Source organism: Microtus oregoni, unplaced genomic scaffold (genome assembly GCF_018167655.1).
Source record: "Microtus oregoni isolate MIOR12 unplaced genomic scaffold, Mior012 000007F_ref0000211, whole genome shotgun sequence".
NCBI lineage: Eukaryota > Metazoa > Chordata > Mammalia > Rodentia > Cricetidae > Microtus > Microtus oregoni.
Genome location: NW_024543066.1, coordinates 6,375,199 through 6,390,504, shown reverse-complemented (window position 1 = coordinate 6,390,504; position 15,306 = coordinate 6,375,199). Strand labels below are relative to the sequence as shown.

The following is a 15,306-nucleotide window of genomic DNA, read 5'->3' as shown; positions in this document are numbered from 1 at the left end:
GTAACTATCATGTGCTATGTACATGAGCGTATTGTATACTGGGCTAATGACTTCTGGCCCTAAGATAAAGACTAAAAAGAGGGAAATGAGAAATAAGCAGCAATCTTAAAAGGACCTTAGTACTTTAATCCAGCTTTAAACGTTGTACCTATGCGCGAGTGATTGTGTATGTATGTATAATTACATTGTTTACACTATCAATAAATAGATATCAGTAGGACTTCTAGACAGGAGTTTTCTAGAAGACATTTCTGGTTTCAAAAGAGTAGTTTTTTGGCAACAAAACTTGCTCTTAAATGGCTATCTTTTAGATTTTTATGGGTAGAATTATAGTTTTGTACGTACTTTGTGGATTCTTCTGGACTGCAGCTTGCTCCTGGTATACAGATGACTGATTGTTGTAGCTAATGCTCCTTTACTTGCTAATTCCTGTTAATAAACAGGAACAGTGGTGCTGAATGTGGTAAATAAATCTTTTACCTACAAATATTAGACTGTACTCAACTTGAGAGGTTGTTTTGTTTTTCCTTTTTTTTGGGGGGGGGGTTGTTGTTTTAGTTTTTTTGAGACGGGTTTTCTGTAGCTTTGGAGCCAGTCCTGGAACTAGCTCTCCTAGACTAGGCTGGCCTCTAACTCACAGAGATCCACCTGCCTCGTCTCCCGAGTGCTGGGATTAAAGGTGTGCGTCAGCGCCGCCCGGCTTGTTTTTCCTTTTTACACTTGAGAAGGGATCTCACTGTGTTTGCAAAGGTTGCCTTCACGCCTGCGCTTTAGAATACTCGTAATAGGGACCAGTTTGATTGCTTTGTGTATTCATTTTATTTTTTAATTCCAGTTCATATTATGGACCTCTTCTTTCTTCAAACCCTTTTTTCCCCAAAAGATACTGTTCTCATCGATATATTGATGTCAAATACAATTTCTTGTCACAAGCTAAAGATGGTGACTGTTTTTTGGTGATGGTAGTGTTTTTTTGAGACACTCACTAGATATCTCAGGCTGGCCTTGCATATGTGCTCATCCTGCCCTGGCTTCCCAAGTGCTAGAGCTAGAGGCATGACCTCCACACCTGCTGACAAGCTTCTTTTAAGCTAAGTGTGTATTAGTGTGGATGATTCTTGTATTTGGTATTATATTTATCTGAATATGCAATGCTTAAAGATTTCCTATCACCAGAGGGTATGCTGCCTTCCTTTCCTGTCTGGTTAGAATGGGTGAGCAGGTAAACAAAGGATGTTGTAGACTTGAGCAGTTGTCCATCAGGTAACTGAAATTGAGTGTAATCAACTAGGATTTAATCCCAAAGAGTATTCCTTTTTGTAAAATATAATCCTGCTAATAATTTCCTTCTAATGTTACAGCTGGTATTCCTCGTTCAGTGCTGAAAGACTGGCGCAAAGTCAAAAAGCTGAAGCAAACTGGAGAATCCTTTTTGCAAGATGACTCTTGCTGTGAGATAGGGCCCAATTTACAAAAGTGCCGAGAATGTAGACTTATTCGTAGTAAAAAAGGAGAAGAATCAACTCACTCACCAGTATTTTGTAGATTTTACTACTTTAGAAGGTAAGTCAAAATACAGGAAGTGGCAGGGTAAGGGTATTGGGAATTGTACTGGGATTTTAAGAGCCCTTTTCTGGATCTGGGAGTGTGTCTTAGTTGTGACCTAGTGTGAACAGTCCTAGTCATGCTGCACTGTTACGCTGCTGACTGTAGCCTCGCCACATTATTGCTCAGTCACTATGTTCCTGCATCCTCCTTCTGCAAGATTAATTCTTCCTTAATCAGAAATATTAGTGTTTTTTTTTTCTAAAAATGGCAAGAAAATATCCAGTTCTTGACTTTAAAAATTTCTTTAAAAGGTATTTGCTTTTGCCAAAATTGTTTAACATACTACTTTTAAGTAAACATTGTTCTCTGTAAATGCAGATAAAAACTGTCTTGGCTATGAAAACATGTCATTGTCTTCTTACATAGGAGTGCTTATAACTTTTGTTAAATATACACTTATATATTATAGCTAATGTGCCTGAAGGTGGTGGCACATGCCTTTAATCCCAGCACTAGGGAGGCAGAGACAGGCAGATCTCTGAGTTCGAGGCCAGCCTGGGCTACAGAGTGAGTTCCAGGACAGGCTCCAAAGCTACACAGGGAAATTCTGGCTCTAAAAACAAAGACCAAAACAAAACATATTATAGCTAATGTATACTGTCATAGTTCACAAGTTTGCTAGTAGAATATAAAAATCATTATAGATTAATTTATTAGTTTAATATAAATATTGCTAAGTACTTTAAATGTAAAACCTCATTCATAAACTTGATTAAAAAACAGAGATCTAGGGCTGGAGAGATGGCTCAGTGGTTAAGAGCACTGACTCTTCTTCCAGAGGTCCTGAGTTCAATTCCCAGCAACCACATGGTGGCTCACAACCATCTATAATGAGATCTGGTTCCCTCTTCAGGGGTGCAGGTACACAAGCAGGTAGAATATATACATAATAAATAAATAAATCTTTAAACAAAACAAAACAGAGATCTAGGTAATTCCACCAGTGAAAACTCCCATTCTAAAATCTGTTATTCTTGTTCTTGAATATCGTCTTTGGTCCTCGGTGCCTCTGTGAAGTTTATAACCTGTCAAGGATTACAGCAAAGCTGTTTGATTTGAAAATGTGTGGATACTTAACGAACGTTAAAGAGATAAGGTAGTTAGTTGCACATAGTTCTTACTGTTCCACAGATGTACCAGAAGCAGTCTGATCTCTGTGGGTTTCAGTTCAACCTGGGCTATGTAGAGAGACCTTATCTCAAAAAAACAAAACAAAAACCATGCATTCTTTTTTTTTTTTTTTCCACTTTAGTTCGGAGTCTGTGGCCAGCAGTCCCTAAAGGCAAGGCAGACTAGGAAGATGTTACAGTTACAGGAAGTGGTGCTCAAACAAGTGTGGAAGAAATTGCAGTGGTGTCGAGGGAGTAGTTTTGAGGAAGATGAGAAAGCCTTGGATTTGACAAAAAGAAATGTTCTGATAATGACAAAGCTGGTTGACGATAATTCAAATAACCTAAAATCAGTGATGCTTATCAGAGAAAAGGAATAAGGGTTTAGAAGTTTAAGGCTTATCTCAAAAACTAAACATCTCACAAAAGTAAAAAGCTGTATATGATGATAAACTAAAAATTCCAAGATGATTACAGACATTTTTAACTTTCTCAATTTTAGACTAAGAAAGGATAGTTGAAAAAATCACACATCAGGCAGGCATTGTGGTATATGCTTATAATTCCAGAACTCAGGGAGCTTTCACAGGAAAATTGGTTCTGCTTCAAAGCCAGGCTGGGTTGTAATGTATATCATTGCGTGGGTGTGAAAGAGAAAGCAAAAAATAACAATACTGCTTTGATAACATTGGGCAGACATATTGACTCTCTTACTCATAATACTGTTTGGACAGTGTTCCCAATAGTTAACAGCTGACTGTAGTTACCTAATAATAAATGGTTGGTGTTGCCCTATTGAAAGTTGGAAATCAGGCCATTGTGCCTGCTGGGTAATTGCTGTACCAGTGAGCTTTAGATTCTTTAACTTTCATCTCTTGAAATAATGTAAAGTCAGTTCTGCTTACCATGCCACTAAATAGTGCCCGAGGCTTGTAATTGATTAATAACTTACGTACTTGTGAGAAGCCATTCTATTTCATGGTTTTAAATTATAACATTTATAATGTAGAAACATAAAAATTAGTTCTAATCTTATTATCTAATGGTTTTATGTTTTATTGTTTCAGATTGTCATTTAGTAAAAATGGAGTGGTCAGGATAGATGGTTTCTCTTCTCCTGACCAATATGATGATGAAGCCATGAGTTTGTGGACACATGAAAATTATGAAGATGATGAAATAGATGTTGAAACCTCTAAATATATCTTGGATATAATAGGTGATAAGTTCTGTCAGTTAGTAACATCTGAGAAAACAGCTTTGTCCTGGGTGAAAAAGGATGGTAAGGAAGTTAATATAACATACACTCTACAGATTTCCTTTAAAGAATTCTCTCTGTATTGTGCTTAATCTGTAAGTCCCATCTTACCTAATTTTATTGGTATTTGGGCTGTGATAATGCCACCTCTTACATACTTGAAATACAGATAATTCCCTTTTGAAGTTGAACCGATTATTCATGAAATCACAATGTTTTTATAACTGCTACAACATGGACTAGTATGACAATGTTTTTACATTTACATGAAAAGTTGTACAGTATCATTTTTGTGTATTCATGATCAGTTTTTTATATTTGAATCTCCACTTCTTGTTTAACTATAACTTTTTGCAGATGTCTTTAAATATCAGACCTGTAAACAGAAAAGTTAAACTACTTGTTTACAAATTAATTCCATGGATTCTGTTCACTTTAACGTAAAGCACTTGGCATCAGTGAGCACTAGTGTGGCATATGCTCTCAGTGTACACTTTTCCCTCTTATCTTTTTTCCCCTAAAATCAGTGGATTGTTTGCAAAAGTACATCTAGCAATAATTAGAAACATTGTATTTTTGTGTCATAACTGAAAAGAGGGCTATGAGTGCTTACTATCCAATGGTTAAGGTCAAAGATCCCACCAGCCATGCAGTACTACACACGTGGTAGTAACCCTGTTTTGGGTATAAGCCAGCCATTTAAATATTTACTTAGGATTCTTTCTGGATCTTCTAAAGAATTGTGCTCATTTTCAGGATACCTGCTTTTGAGTATAATCCTCATACTCATTAAGTGGAAGCAGGAGGACAGTTGGTTTGTGGCTGTCCTAGAATAGAGAAACAAGGATCTACTCTGTTTTTACATGAAGATAGCCATAGACATTATTGATTTATTGTCACATCTTTACTTTTGTTGTATTTTATACAAAAGTGCACCAGACAACATGCTTGCCTTTAATTGCTGCTTTCTCCATATTTCAGCCAAAATTGCCTGGAAAAGAGCAGTGCGAGGTGTCCGGGAGATGTGTGACGCGTGTGAAGCGACACTGTTTAATGTCCACTGGGTCTGCCGCAAGTGTGGGTTCGTGGCTTGCTTGGATTGTTACAAGGCCAAGGAAAGGAAGAGTTCTAGAGGTTGGCACATAGCTTAATGGGATTAAGTGGAGATACTCTATTACTCATGTCCTTCCTTAGTTGTGGGTTTGTTACATTGTGGGTAGTCATAACATTTGGGTAAGGAAGAGGAACCTGCCTCGCTTTGGTAGTGTCTGCATTTGGAATGAAGCTTCCCGTCTTCATCTTTTACCCTCTGAAATTCTTAAGTCAATAAGTTCAAATTTAGCCAAGGTCTTTTTGCTTTCATAATCCATTTCACAGTTCCTGATATCTTTCAAAAATCTTCTAATTGAGAAGTCATTTCTGTTAAGTCACTTATCAGTCTTTTTAATGTTTAAACAACTTTTTCAAGAATATACCGCCTTTAGTGCCCTTTATCAAATCTTTTTGTTGTTGTTGGTTGGTTTTTGATGTTTGGAGACAGGCTTTCTCTGTGTAGCCTTGGCTGTCCTGGAACTTTCTGTAGACCAGTCTAGCCTTAAACTCAGAGATCCACCTGCCTGAGTGCTGGGATTAAAAGTGTGTGCCAGCATACTCAGCTATCCCATAAATCTTTCTAGCACAGACTTTGAAACTGTTGTCTATAATTTTTAGACACAAAATGGTATTAGTATTTCACTTACTAATGTAGTTGAAGATACAGTTTTAAAAGAAATACTAAATGTATCAAGGCTTGCCACAGGCCTTTTATGTAACTATTGATAGTATACTTGCATAACATGTACAAGACTGAGGGTTCAGTCCCCACCACTAAAAAAAAAAGAATACTACTGTCCAGGTATTGTCGTACATGAAACTGAGGCAAGATTGACTCATGTTCAAGTTCAGTTCGGGGTCTATAATAAGACCCTGTTTATCATTATATATTTTTCAAAAAGAGAACAATGGTGTGCTGTAAGACTGTTTAGGAAGTAGCTATTCAGTCATGGTATCCATTAGTTAGTTATAGGCAAAGTTAGGATGAAGTGTAGGGATTAGAAACTGTCGAAGGGATAAATGCTGTGTCATTCCAGTGTTCTAGGCTTGGTTGTTAGGAAGAACCATGGCTTAGCATCAGTGTCTTTTCCCGTTGGTAGAATTGCCTGACTTTCTCAACCTTTCTTTTTTAAAAAAAAAAATATATATATATATATATATTTATTTATTATGTATACAATATTCTGTCTGTGTGTATTCCTGAAGGCCAGAAGAGGGCACCAGACCTCTTTACAGATGGTTGTGAGCCACCATGTGGTTGCTGGGAATTGAACTCAGGACCTTTTGGAAGAGCAGGCAATGCTCTTAACCACTGAGCCATCTCTCCAGCCCCTCAACCTTTTTCTTATATGTTTTTTACTACCAATAAGACCTAAGTATGTATAGGCATTTCTGAAAATTTTGTACTGTATTTTCCTGGGCTATGAGAGTAAAAGTGAATAAAGTTTTACAACCATGTTAAGAATTACACCTTGGCATTTAAATAGCTTCTTTGGGTCTGGTGGTGTAGCTTAGAGGTAGGGCACATGTTCTTTTTGTCCAGTTCTTGGGACTTTTGTTTCTCCTTTGTCAGATTTTAAAGGCTTATTTTATATTGTTATAGTGTATACTCCATAACAGTCCCCCCCCCCTTTTAAACATGGTGGAATGTTTATAATAAATAAGATTGCTGTTAGCTTCCATTTTACTGTCTAGTTGGGAGCTATAAAGCTTGTTAGAGACCCTATTAGTCTTTCAAGCATATAACCTGTGCCCTGAGTACATGTCCTTGTATATTGTTTGACTTTTCCATTAAAAGCTTTTTTAAAACTCAGAGAGGGTAGGTTCAATGTGTACTGTTACATAATGTGAATCAACTTAAGTAACTAATGTAAACACTAGCTGTAGGTTCCCTTTCGGCCTTATGAAGGAATGCTTCTGGAGTCTATTTACTAAAAATTAATCTCAGTTTTTTAATCTAGGATTTTAATGAAGCAGTTCTAGGATTTATGCTGAATTGCTTGAGCTTTGTGGGTTTTTTTTTTAATTTGTTTTGTTTCATTTTGTTTTGAAGCTCTTAGATCCACATTGTAAGTAGTTGCCTGTGTCAGTAAATTCATAAAGCTCTCTGAGGCATATGTAATGTCCATGCTATACCTCACATTGCAGCTCGATGTAGGAAGCCTGTTTTGAGATCAGTAATAGCAATTAATACTGGCTTTATAGAGTGTTAATCTTTTTTGTGTCTTAAAACTTTGTTTGTTTGTTTTGCTTGCATGTTGGTAGTTATTTCATCCATAGCCCTGTACATATTAGATAAGGACTCATCCCAAGACTCATATCAGTGTTTATTGAACAGTAGCAAAATAAGGTAGCAGTGTCCTTAAACCTGTATCAGTATAAGTAGTCTAGAATAATCTCTTATGCATAGAAAATAACTAAGAGTCAAAAGAAGAGCAACTACAGTTTGGAATCAGAAATTAGAAGTGACCTCTACATTAACAATAGCAAAGAATAGTCATTTTAGAAAGTGTTTCTACACACAACCCCTTTCCTATGTCAATCGGTGCTTTTATCAAGATTCATCAGGTGGTTAAGTATCTTTTCTGAGTTATTTAAAAATAGAACAAAGCAAAATAGAAGACTGCCACTGCAATTTTATGCAACTCTAAAACCACTTTTATACTTAAAAAAGAATTTCCTTGAAAACAAGGTATCTTATCTTACAGATAAAGAGTTGTATGCTTGGATGAAGTGTGTGAAAGGACAGCCTCACGATCATAAACATTTAATGCCGACTCAAATTATACCTGGTTCTGGTAAGTCTAGATCTCCAGTTGTGTCTACTGGGCATAGTGATGAGTACCTGTAAGCTCAGCATTTCAGAGGCTGTGGTTGCCATGTGTTTGAGGACAACCTTGGTTATGCACACAACAAGTGTTAGGGTCAACCCCCAACCCACCCACCCCAAAAGCAAGTATTTTTTTGGAAAAGTATGGCTTAACTAATTGAACTGTCTTCAAAATTATAGCAACTCTTATATTTAATAAAGACAGGAAAAGTCCTTTCTTAGACTCAGAATAGAAAACCACACAGAAACAATGGAAGAGGGAAATTGAATAATGATAAAGTTTGGATATAGTGAAGCTTCCTACAAGTTTTGAGCATACTGATACCTTAATAATGAGACTATAAGAAATTAATACAAATTTGGGTGGTGGTAGTTTTGTGTTATTTGGAAGGGTATTACTGAATAATAGATACTTGTGAGAAATCACAAGTACTCTGCTGTTCCAGGTCCTCGAACATACTAAGGAAAGTGTGTGCTCTTAACAGCCAGTGGTATTCTTTACTAACTGCTGTTCTGTTTTACAGTGTTGACAGATCTTCTTGATGCCATGCATGTACTTAGGGAAAAATATGGCATTAAATCCCATTGTCACTGTACTAACAAACAGAACATACAAGTTGGAAATTTTCCTACAATAAATGGTGTGTCTCAAGTAAGTACAAAAGTATTCATATACAGCCTATAGTTAAATGACACAGCTTTCGGTGTTTGAAACTCAGTTAAATGATCCAGCATGGCAGAATTGCTTTGAATTCAAGGCTAGCTGTAGCTGCACAAATGAGTTCTAGGCTAACCTGGGATATGCTGTGGGACTATCTCAAAAGAAAGCCAAAAAAGTTTTGCTCTAGGTTTGTGTTTTTTTAATTGTGTAGATGTCTTTTAATGACTGCTTTTAACTCTGAATAATTGGGGAAATAGTGTTTGAAAATTCAACTGTCTCACCCTTATAGGTTTTACAGAATGTTCTGAACCACAGTAATAAAAGTTCTCTGTGCATGCCCGAATCTCAGCAGCAGACCACTCCCCAGAAATCTCAGAGTAATGGCGATAGCAGCCCTGGAAGTGTAAGCACAGACAGCAGGTTGACCCCTCCAGAGTCCCAGTCACCGCTGCACTGGCTAGCTGATCTTGCTGAACAAAAAGCCAGAGAGGAAAAACAAGGTAACCAACTGTTGAAGTTTGTATTCAAGGGCTGAGGTATACCAGTGTACTTAGTGTGCATGAACTGTAAATAATTTGCTTTATAGCTTAGGATCAAGAAAGTATTTGCCCTCTTTAATAAGAACCAGCCCTCCCTAAGATTGATGATATTAAAATTAGTTATGTGCTCATTTATGAAGTTTTCAAAACCAACAGAACACTCTGTTTCTAAATTAATTGTATTTTCTGCTAGTGCTTGACTGTTTTCATCCGCAGCAACAAATCTGAGATACCGAGGAAGACCTTTTCATTCAAAGTTTGTCTTCTTTGTAACTCATCTGCTTTGTGGTCGGGTGAATGAACTGGTGCCACAGCAGGTTTTCACTCTTCACTCTATAGTGCAGGGTACCTGGTTTTCCTATACTTTACTATTAAATATCTGCGCAATTTTTGTTAAACTATATTTCAGAAAACAACGAATTTGCTCTTGAAAAGGAAATTAAAGAAGAGGGAGAACAAGATGCCTCTGACTCTCCAAATGACAGTGCATCACCTCCAGCTTCCCAGAACAACGAACAGGGTTCAACCCTGCGTGATTTGCTGACTACTACAGCTGGCAAGCTTCGAGTGGGCTCCACAGACGCTGGCATTGCCTTTGCTCCAGTGTATTCAATGGGAGCCTCAGTGAGTATAACAACTACTTATTGTTTGTTAGACTTGGGGTTTTTCACACATGCTATGCAGGTGTCATTCCATTTAGCTATCCCTCCAGCCTCTGGTTTTAAATTTGGGCTTTAAATTTGTATAGAGATTTGATGGTTACTTGTGTTCTAACAGAAAAGATGCAGATGTAGTAAATAGCTAGGTCTGGTCTCATTCTAATTCAAAATTTAAAGCTGGAGTCTTCCATCTTTTCTCGGGTGGAATGTTGGGAGTGCAGGAGAGCTCTAAGATAACTCTTTACAACTGGAAGGTTACATGTGTAGTGGAGGAAAGCAGACCTATACGAAAATATCTGTAAAACTTGCAAGTTTTAATTATTCATCAAGTGAAAGGAAAAATAAAATAATTACCAAAGAGATCAAATGTTGTAGTTGCTTTTCTTTAAAAGCAGGAGGTTTTAACCCTTTGGAGGGTTTAGCCTTACTCCCTCTGCCTGAGTTCACACTAATTTGTAAAACAAAATGATTACTTCTAATTCCCTCAGAGCCCGAAACTTCTTGCATTGCCAAACTTAGCGTCCTCAATGTTTTCAGAAATTGTTCGTTTTTTTAATAGAGTGGCAAAAGTGGACGGACTATGCCTAACATTCTTGATGACATCATTGCTTCAGTTGTTGAAAACAAAATTCCACCAAATAAAACTGCCAAGATTAATGTAAAATCAGAGCCTAATGAAGAACCTAAAGAAAACCGAAAATCTTCCATGAATGAAAGCAATAAATTATATAGTGATATACCACATTCTTGGATCTGTGACCAGCATATTATATGGCTTAAGGATTATAAGAATAGTAATAACTGGAAACTTTTCAAAGAGTGTTGGAAACAAGGACAGGTAAGTGTGCTACAGTGATTAACACTTTCCATGCACCTGAGCAGGAGTAAAGAGGAAACCTACTTCAAATTACCAGAATTATTATTTTCTGGATTTCTGGTTTTTCCAGATATATATAATTGTACAAGTAAGTAGATTATTTAACAGACAGCTTTAGTTTTAGTTAATGAGTAGAAATGCATTAGTAATAGATTTAAAATTAAGTTAAACAAAATTTAATTCTTTGTTCTGTTTTGTCTTTTACTAATTTGTAATGTGAAAAGCAATTGTATTAAACTGATGAAAACATAGATGTGTTTCCTTTAAATGTTTATTAAACATTTTAAAAATACTCATTTTTTTTAACCTTCTATAGGCTTGTGATAAGCCCAGGGTCTGCCCAATGTAAAGCATGCACTTTTCCACTGACTGCACACCCTGACTTAATTCATCAGATCTTTTGAATTTTTGTGACGGGTTCTTCTATGTAGCTTTGGCTGTCCTGGAAGTCACTATTTAAACAAGGTTGACCTTAAACTTACAGAAATCCAACTGCTTCTGCCTCCCCAAGTGTTGGGATAAAAGGCAAGCACCACCATGCCTTGCTTTCATTTTATCTAATATTCAGTAGAGTTTCTTTTATTTCTGCCCAAATAAAATAGATTTTCCTGATAATCAGAGTTCTGGCTAATGCTTAATATGACTTAGATATTAAGCAATATAAATATGTAGATTAATATAAAAATCATGAACAGAATTAATTACCTGCCTAATGGTATTATATTGTTTAATTTGTTTCCTCCTCCTTGGAACACATTACTACACTTATATTTTTTTTAACTTCAAATATTATGCTGACGTTTCTGTGCCGTGTGCATGTGAATGTTAGTGGACAATTTCAGGGAGTTCTTCCACCACTGGGGGGCTTCTAGGGATTGAGATCAGAGTATCAGGCTTGGCTATAAGTGCTTATACCAGCTAAACCATCTTACCAGCCCAACTATTGAAATGAACATCTCAAAACCTAAAACTAAGTAGGCTTTGTGAAATGAGTGGAGAATCATTTTATGACAGCAATTCTCCACCTTTAAGTCACCTATCCCATTTGGTGAAAATGGTCACTCAGTCCAAAACAACCCCAGTGTATACCCCATCTAGGTTTTGCATATGCACAAGACTGGTGTCATATATCTTTGAGTCTCTTTGAATCTGCTACCATTGCCGAACTGAAATTTTGAACACTTCATTTTATGTTGGGACTTTTTGATAGGAAACAATCATGAATTTTTATGAATGTGTTAAAGATTTTAAGGACTTTATGAAATGTGCTGTGAAAGTGAAAAGAGAATGGCTAAGCCAAGGTCCTGATTCAAACAGGTGATTGTGAATTACTTAGGAGTTGAGTGAGATTTTGCTAGTTAGTATGGAAGGAATTGACATATACTAGTTACTGCAGAAGTCTGTAACTAGGTTGGCTTGTTCTGAACCTAGAAGAGAGGGGTAAAGAAATACACAGCTTAAAGAAATCACAATGAAAGGCTCTTAAATATCAAGGAATTTTAACATACATTGTAAGGGATAGCTACAACTGGCAATTTAATTGCCAGTGCAGCAGATTTATAGGAAAATAATACCAGAGATATGAGGTCTGATTGGGAAGTCAGATGATAATAGCGTTAGAATTCTACTTGGACTTATTTTACTATACCAGTTAGCTATCTTTCTAAAAATTCGTAAAAGGCTTAATGAGAGTGCTTTTGTATAGAAACTAGTGTATGAATTGCCAGCAGTAATTAATATCTGGGCCTATTTTAAGAACATATTATTAATTGATTGAAAAAACAATTAATGGAGCTGGAGAGATAGCTCAGAGGTTAAGAACACTGGCTGTTCTTCCTGAGGTCCTGAGTTCAATTCCCAGCAAGCACATGATGGCTCATAATCATCTGTAATGAGGTTTGGTGCCCTCTTCTGGCATGGAGGTGTACATGCGAAGGAACATTGTATACATAATAAAATAAATCTTTTTAAAAAAAACCATAATATTAAAAAAAGAGAGAAAACAATTAATGGGACATTCAACTAGATATCATCGTGGATTTGTTTTGTTTTACATTTTATATATGTGGGTGTTTTTCTTGCATGTGTGTCTATGCACCACTTGCATGGCTGTTGCCTGTGAAGGCCAGCAGAGGGCATTGGATCTCTTGGAACTAGAGTTGCAGATGTTTGTGAACCACTGCTTAAGTGCTGGGAATCAAACTCAATGTAGCCTCAACTGGCCTGAAACTCATTTTATAGACCAGGTTCTAAGAGACATGACTCAGGGCAGTTTTTTAAAACAATATTCTGTAGTTAAAAATTATAAATTGAGGCTTTTATTTTATGATGAATTTTAAGTGTCTTAGTTAATATCTTTTAGAGACTCTTAAGTCATAGTTTCATAATTTCTCTACATTATAGAACTGTATTTTATTATTTGGAATAAAAACTGAATAATTTATCAGTCAAACAAATATATTTTTATAGTTTATTTGATTTTTAAAAGCAGTAAATCTTTAGTTACTGGTCTCTCAGTTCAACAATGTTGTAAAATCTGAATTCATGAGATCTAAAAGACAAGATTCATTTATAGTCAATCGTTAGCCTTAAATTGTGGTATCATGCCTGTGCTCAGTTATCAGGACTCTTGAAGAGGTGAAAAAATGTGTTTTAAATGTTAGAAATTCAGTGTATACAGTGTTGTAATCTTGACTTTTAAGTGTTAATGTGTTTCTTGCATACTTACAGTAGATTAGTACCTATAAAAAGTTTGCCTATAGCCGGGCGGTGGTGGCGAACGCCTTTAATCCCAGCACTCGGGAGGCAGAGGCAGGCGGATCTCTGTGAGTTCGAGACCAGCCTGGTCTACAAGAGCTAGTTCCAGGACAGGCTCCAAAACCACAGAAAAACCCTGTCTCGAAAAACCAAAAAAAAAAAAAAAAAAGTTTGCCTATAGATAGTAGTCTCCGAAAATATTTCTGCTACTTATAATTGCAATCTTCAGACTTCTTTTCTGAAAATTATTATCAATCAAAATTTCTATACAAATATGCCATGTTATTGGGTGTGATGGCAGATGTGATAGTTCCTGCACTCAGAAAACTGAAGCTTGAGAACAGCTTGTGTTGCATTGCAAACATCCTGTGTCAAAACAAGAAAAGAGCCACATAAATAGATAAGTGGCACCATTCTTGCCATGGTGTTCTCTCATTATTGTTCTCACTCCACATTTAAGCATCTTTCCAAGTCCAGAACTATTTATAAGTAGCCTTCTTTAATTCACAAATTTGCCAGAGGGCCTGCAACTTAATGCATGTACACTTAAGCTTTGAAGTGTCCAGGCGTCTTTTAACTGTTACCTATTTGTGTTTATTCATAAGCCTGCAGTGGTGTCCGGTGTGCATAAGAAAATGAACATGAGCTTGTGGAAGGCAGAGTCAATTAGTCTGGATTTTGGAGACCACCAAGCTGATCTCCTGAACTGCAAAGACAGCATTATTTCAAATGCCAACGTTAAGGAGTTCTGGGATGGTTTTGAAGAAATTTCAAGTATGTTATTTTGTTCACTATTGTCTTACTCATAACCCTAAGATGATAAATTGCTAAAACAACTTGAATTCTTCACCTATGAAGTATCAATATTTACCTTGTTCTTCAGTTTATAAAAAGAGAGAACCCTGGCCAGTTTAACTAAAATAAGACCCTGTCTGTAAAAGACAAAAAAATAAAGCACGCAGAAACAAAGTAATGGTTCATAATCCTAACTGTAGTCCTAACTAATTTCCTTATTTTTGACATAATTTAAACTGTGTTTCCTAATATGGACTTTTGGTAACCCTTAAAAATTGTGGACATTAAATTATATAGTGTATGTTAAACACTTTGAAAATTAAAAACTATAAATGTAAGACTAATATTAACAAATAAAAGTATTTTAAAGAGCAATTTCTTTTAGATGATTAATGCCATGTATCCCATATTAAGATCTTGAGGCAGGAGAAATAGTTGGGCAGCTCTTCAAAGGACCCGAGTTTGGTCACTTTGGATAGTTCACAGCTGCCTGTAATTTCAGCTCCAGGAGATCCAAGCCTCCTTGGACACACATACAATCTAAAATGTGTCAGTGCTACACTAATACATGAAGCATCTGTGTACAGCCATTTACATTTCTTTCACGAATAAAATGGCCTACATTATAGCTCATATAACTAACTACTATTTTTGTAGAACGGCAGAAAAACAAAAGTGGAGAAACGGTTGTTTTAAAGTTGAAAGACTGCCCATCTGGAGAAGACTTCAAGACCATGATGCCAGCAAGGTATGACTTGGGAAGATGAACTGGGCTTTTTCCTAGTATAAGTAACTATTAATATAAGCAGTAAGGTTGATTGTTTGTTTTTCTCCATAAAAGTAAATAACTAAAAAGCAAAAACTAAGTTCTCTGTAGTTTCATCCATGGGTAAGACTTTGTCCTGAAGAAATACTTGGTTTAGGGTACTGTAGTGTCTTGTTGTAGGCCTCCTCTTGCTGGAGCTTTTAATTTGCTATGTTTAGGGAGGTATAATTGAAACATTAGTATCATGTATATTTTATGCCTGCCTTGTACAGTAATCCAGTTCAGACTCTAAAGGGATTGGTTCTAGAATGGTGTTGTATAGTTTAAGGGAAGGATATTGCAGTCTTCTTCACAA

The 15,306-nt window shown here is 36.3% G+C and overlaps 1 protein-coding gene across 4 annotated transcripts in view; it reads left to right on the top strand.

Annotated features, from left to right (window-relative positions):
* Jmjd1c (jumonji domain containing 1C) overlaps positions 1–15,306 on the top strand; it is a 174,788-nt gene that overhangs the window by 145,332 nt on the left and 14,150 nt on the right. For all 4 annotated transcript variants that reach the window (XM_041655884.1, XM_041655883.1, XM_041655882.1 and 1 more), the window contains 10 exons: positions 1,362–1,563; positions 3,785–3,999; positions 4,957–5,109; positions 7,776–7,865; positions 8,422–8,549; positions 8,848–9,058; positions 9,507–9,721; positions 10,316–10,594; positions 13,996–14,164; positions 14,843–14,933. In XM_041655884.1, the coding sequence (XP_041511818.1) occupies positions 1,362–1,563; positions 3,785–3,999; positions 4,957–5,109; positions 7,776–7,865; positions 8,422–8,549; positions 8,848–9,058; positions 9,507–9,721; positions 10,316–10,594; positions 13,996–14,164; positions 14,843–14,933 (1,753 nt within the window). The remainder of the gene's footprint in view (positions 1–1,361; positions 1,564–3,784; positions 4,000–4,956; positions 5,110–7,775; positions 7,866–8,421; positions 8,550–8,847; positions 9,059–9,506; positions 9,722–10,315; positions 10,595–13,995; positions 14,165–14,842; positions 14,934–15,306) is intronic.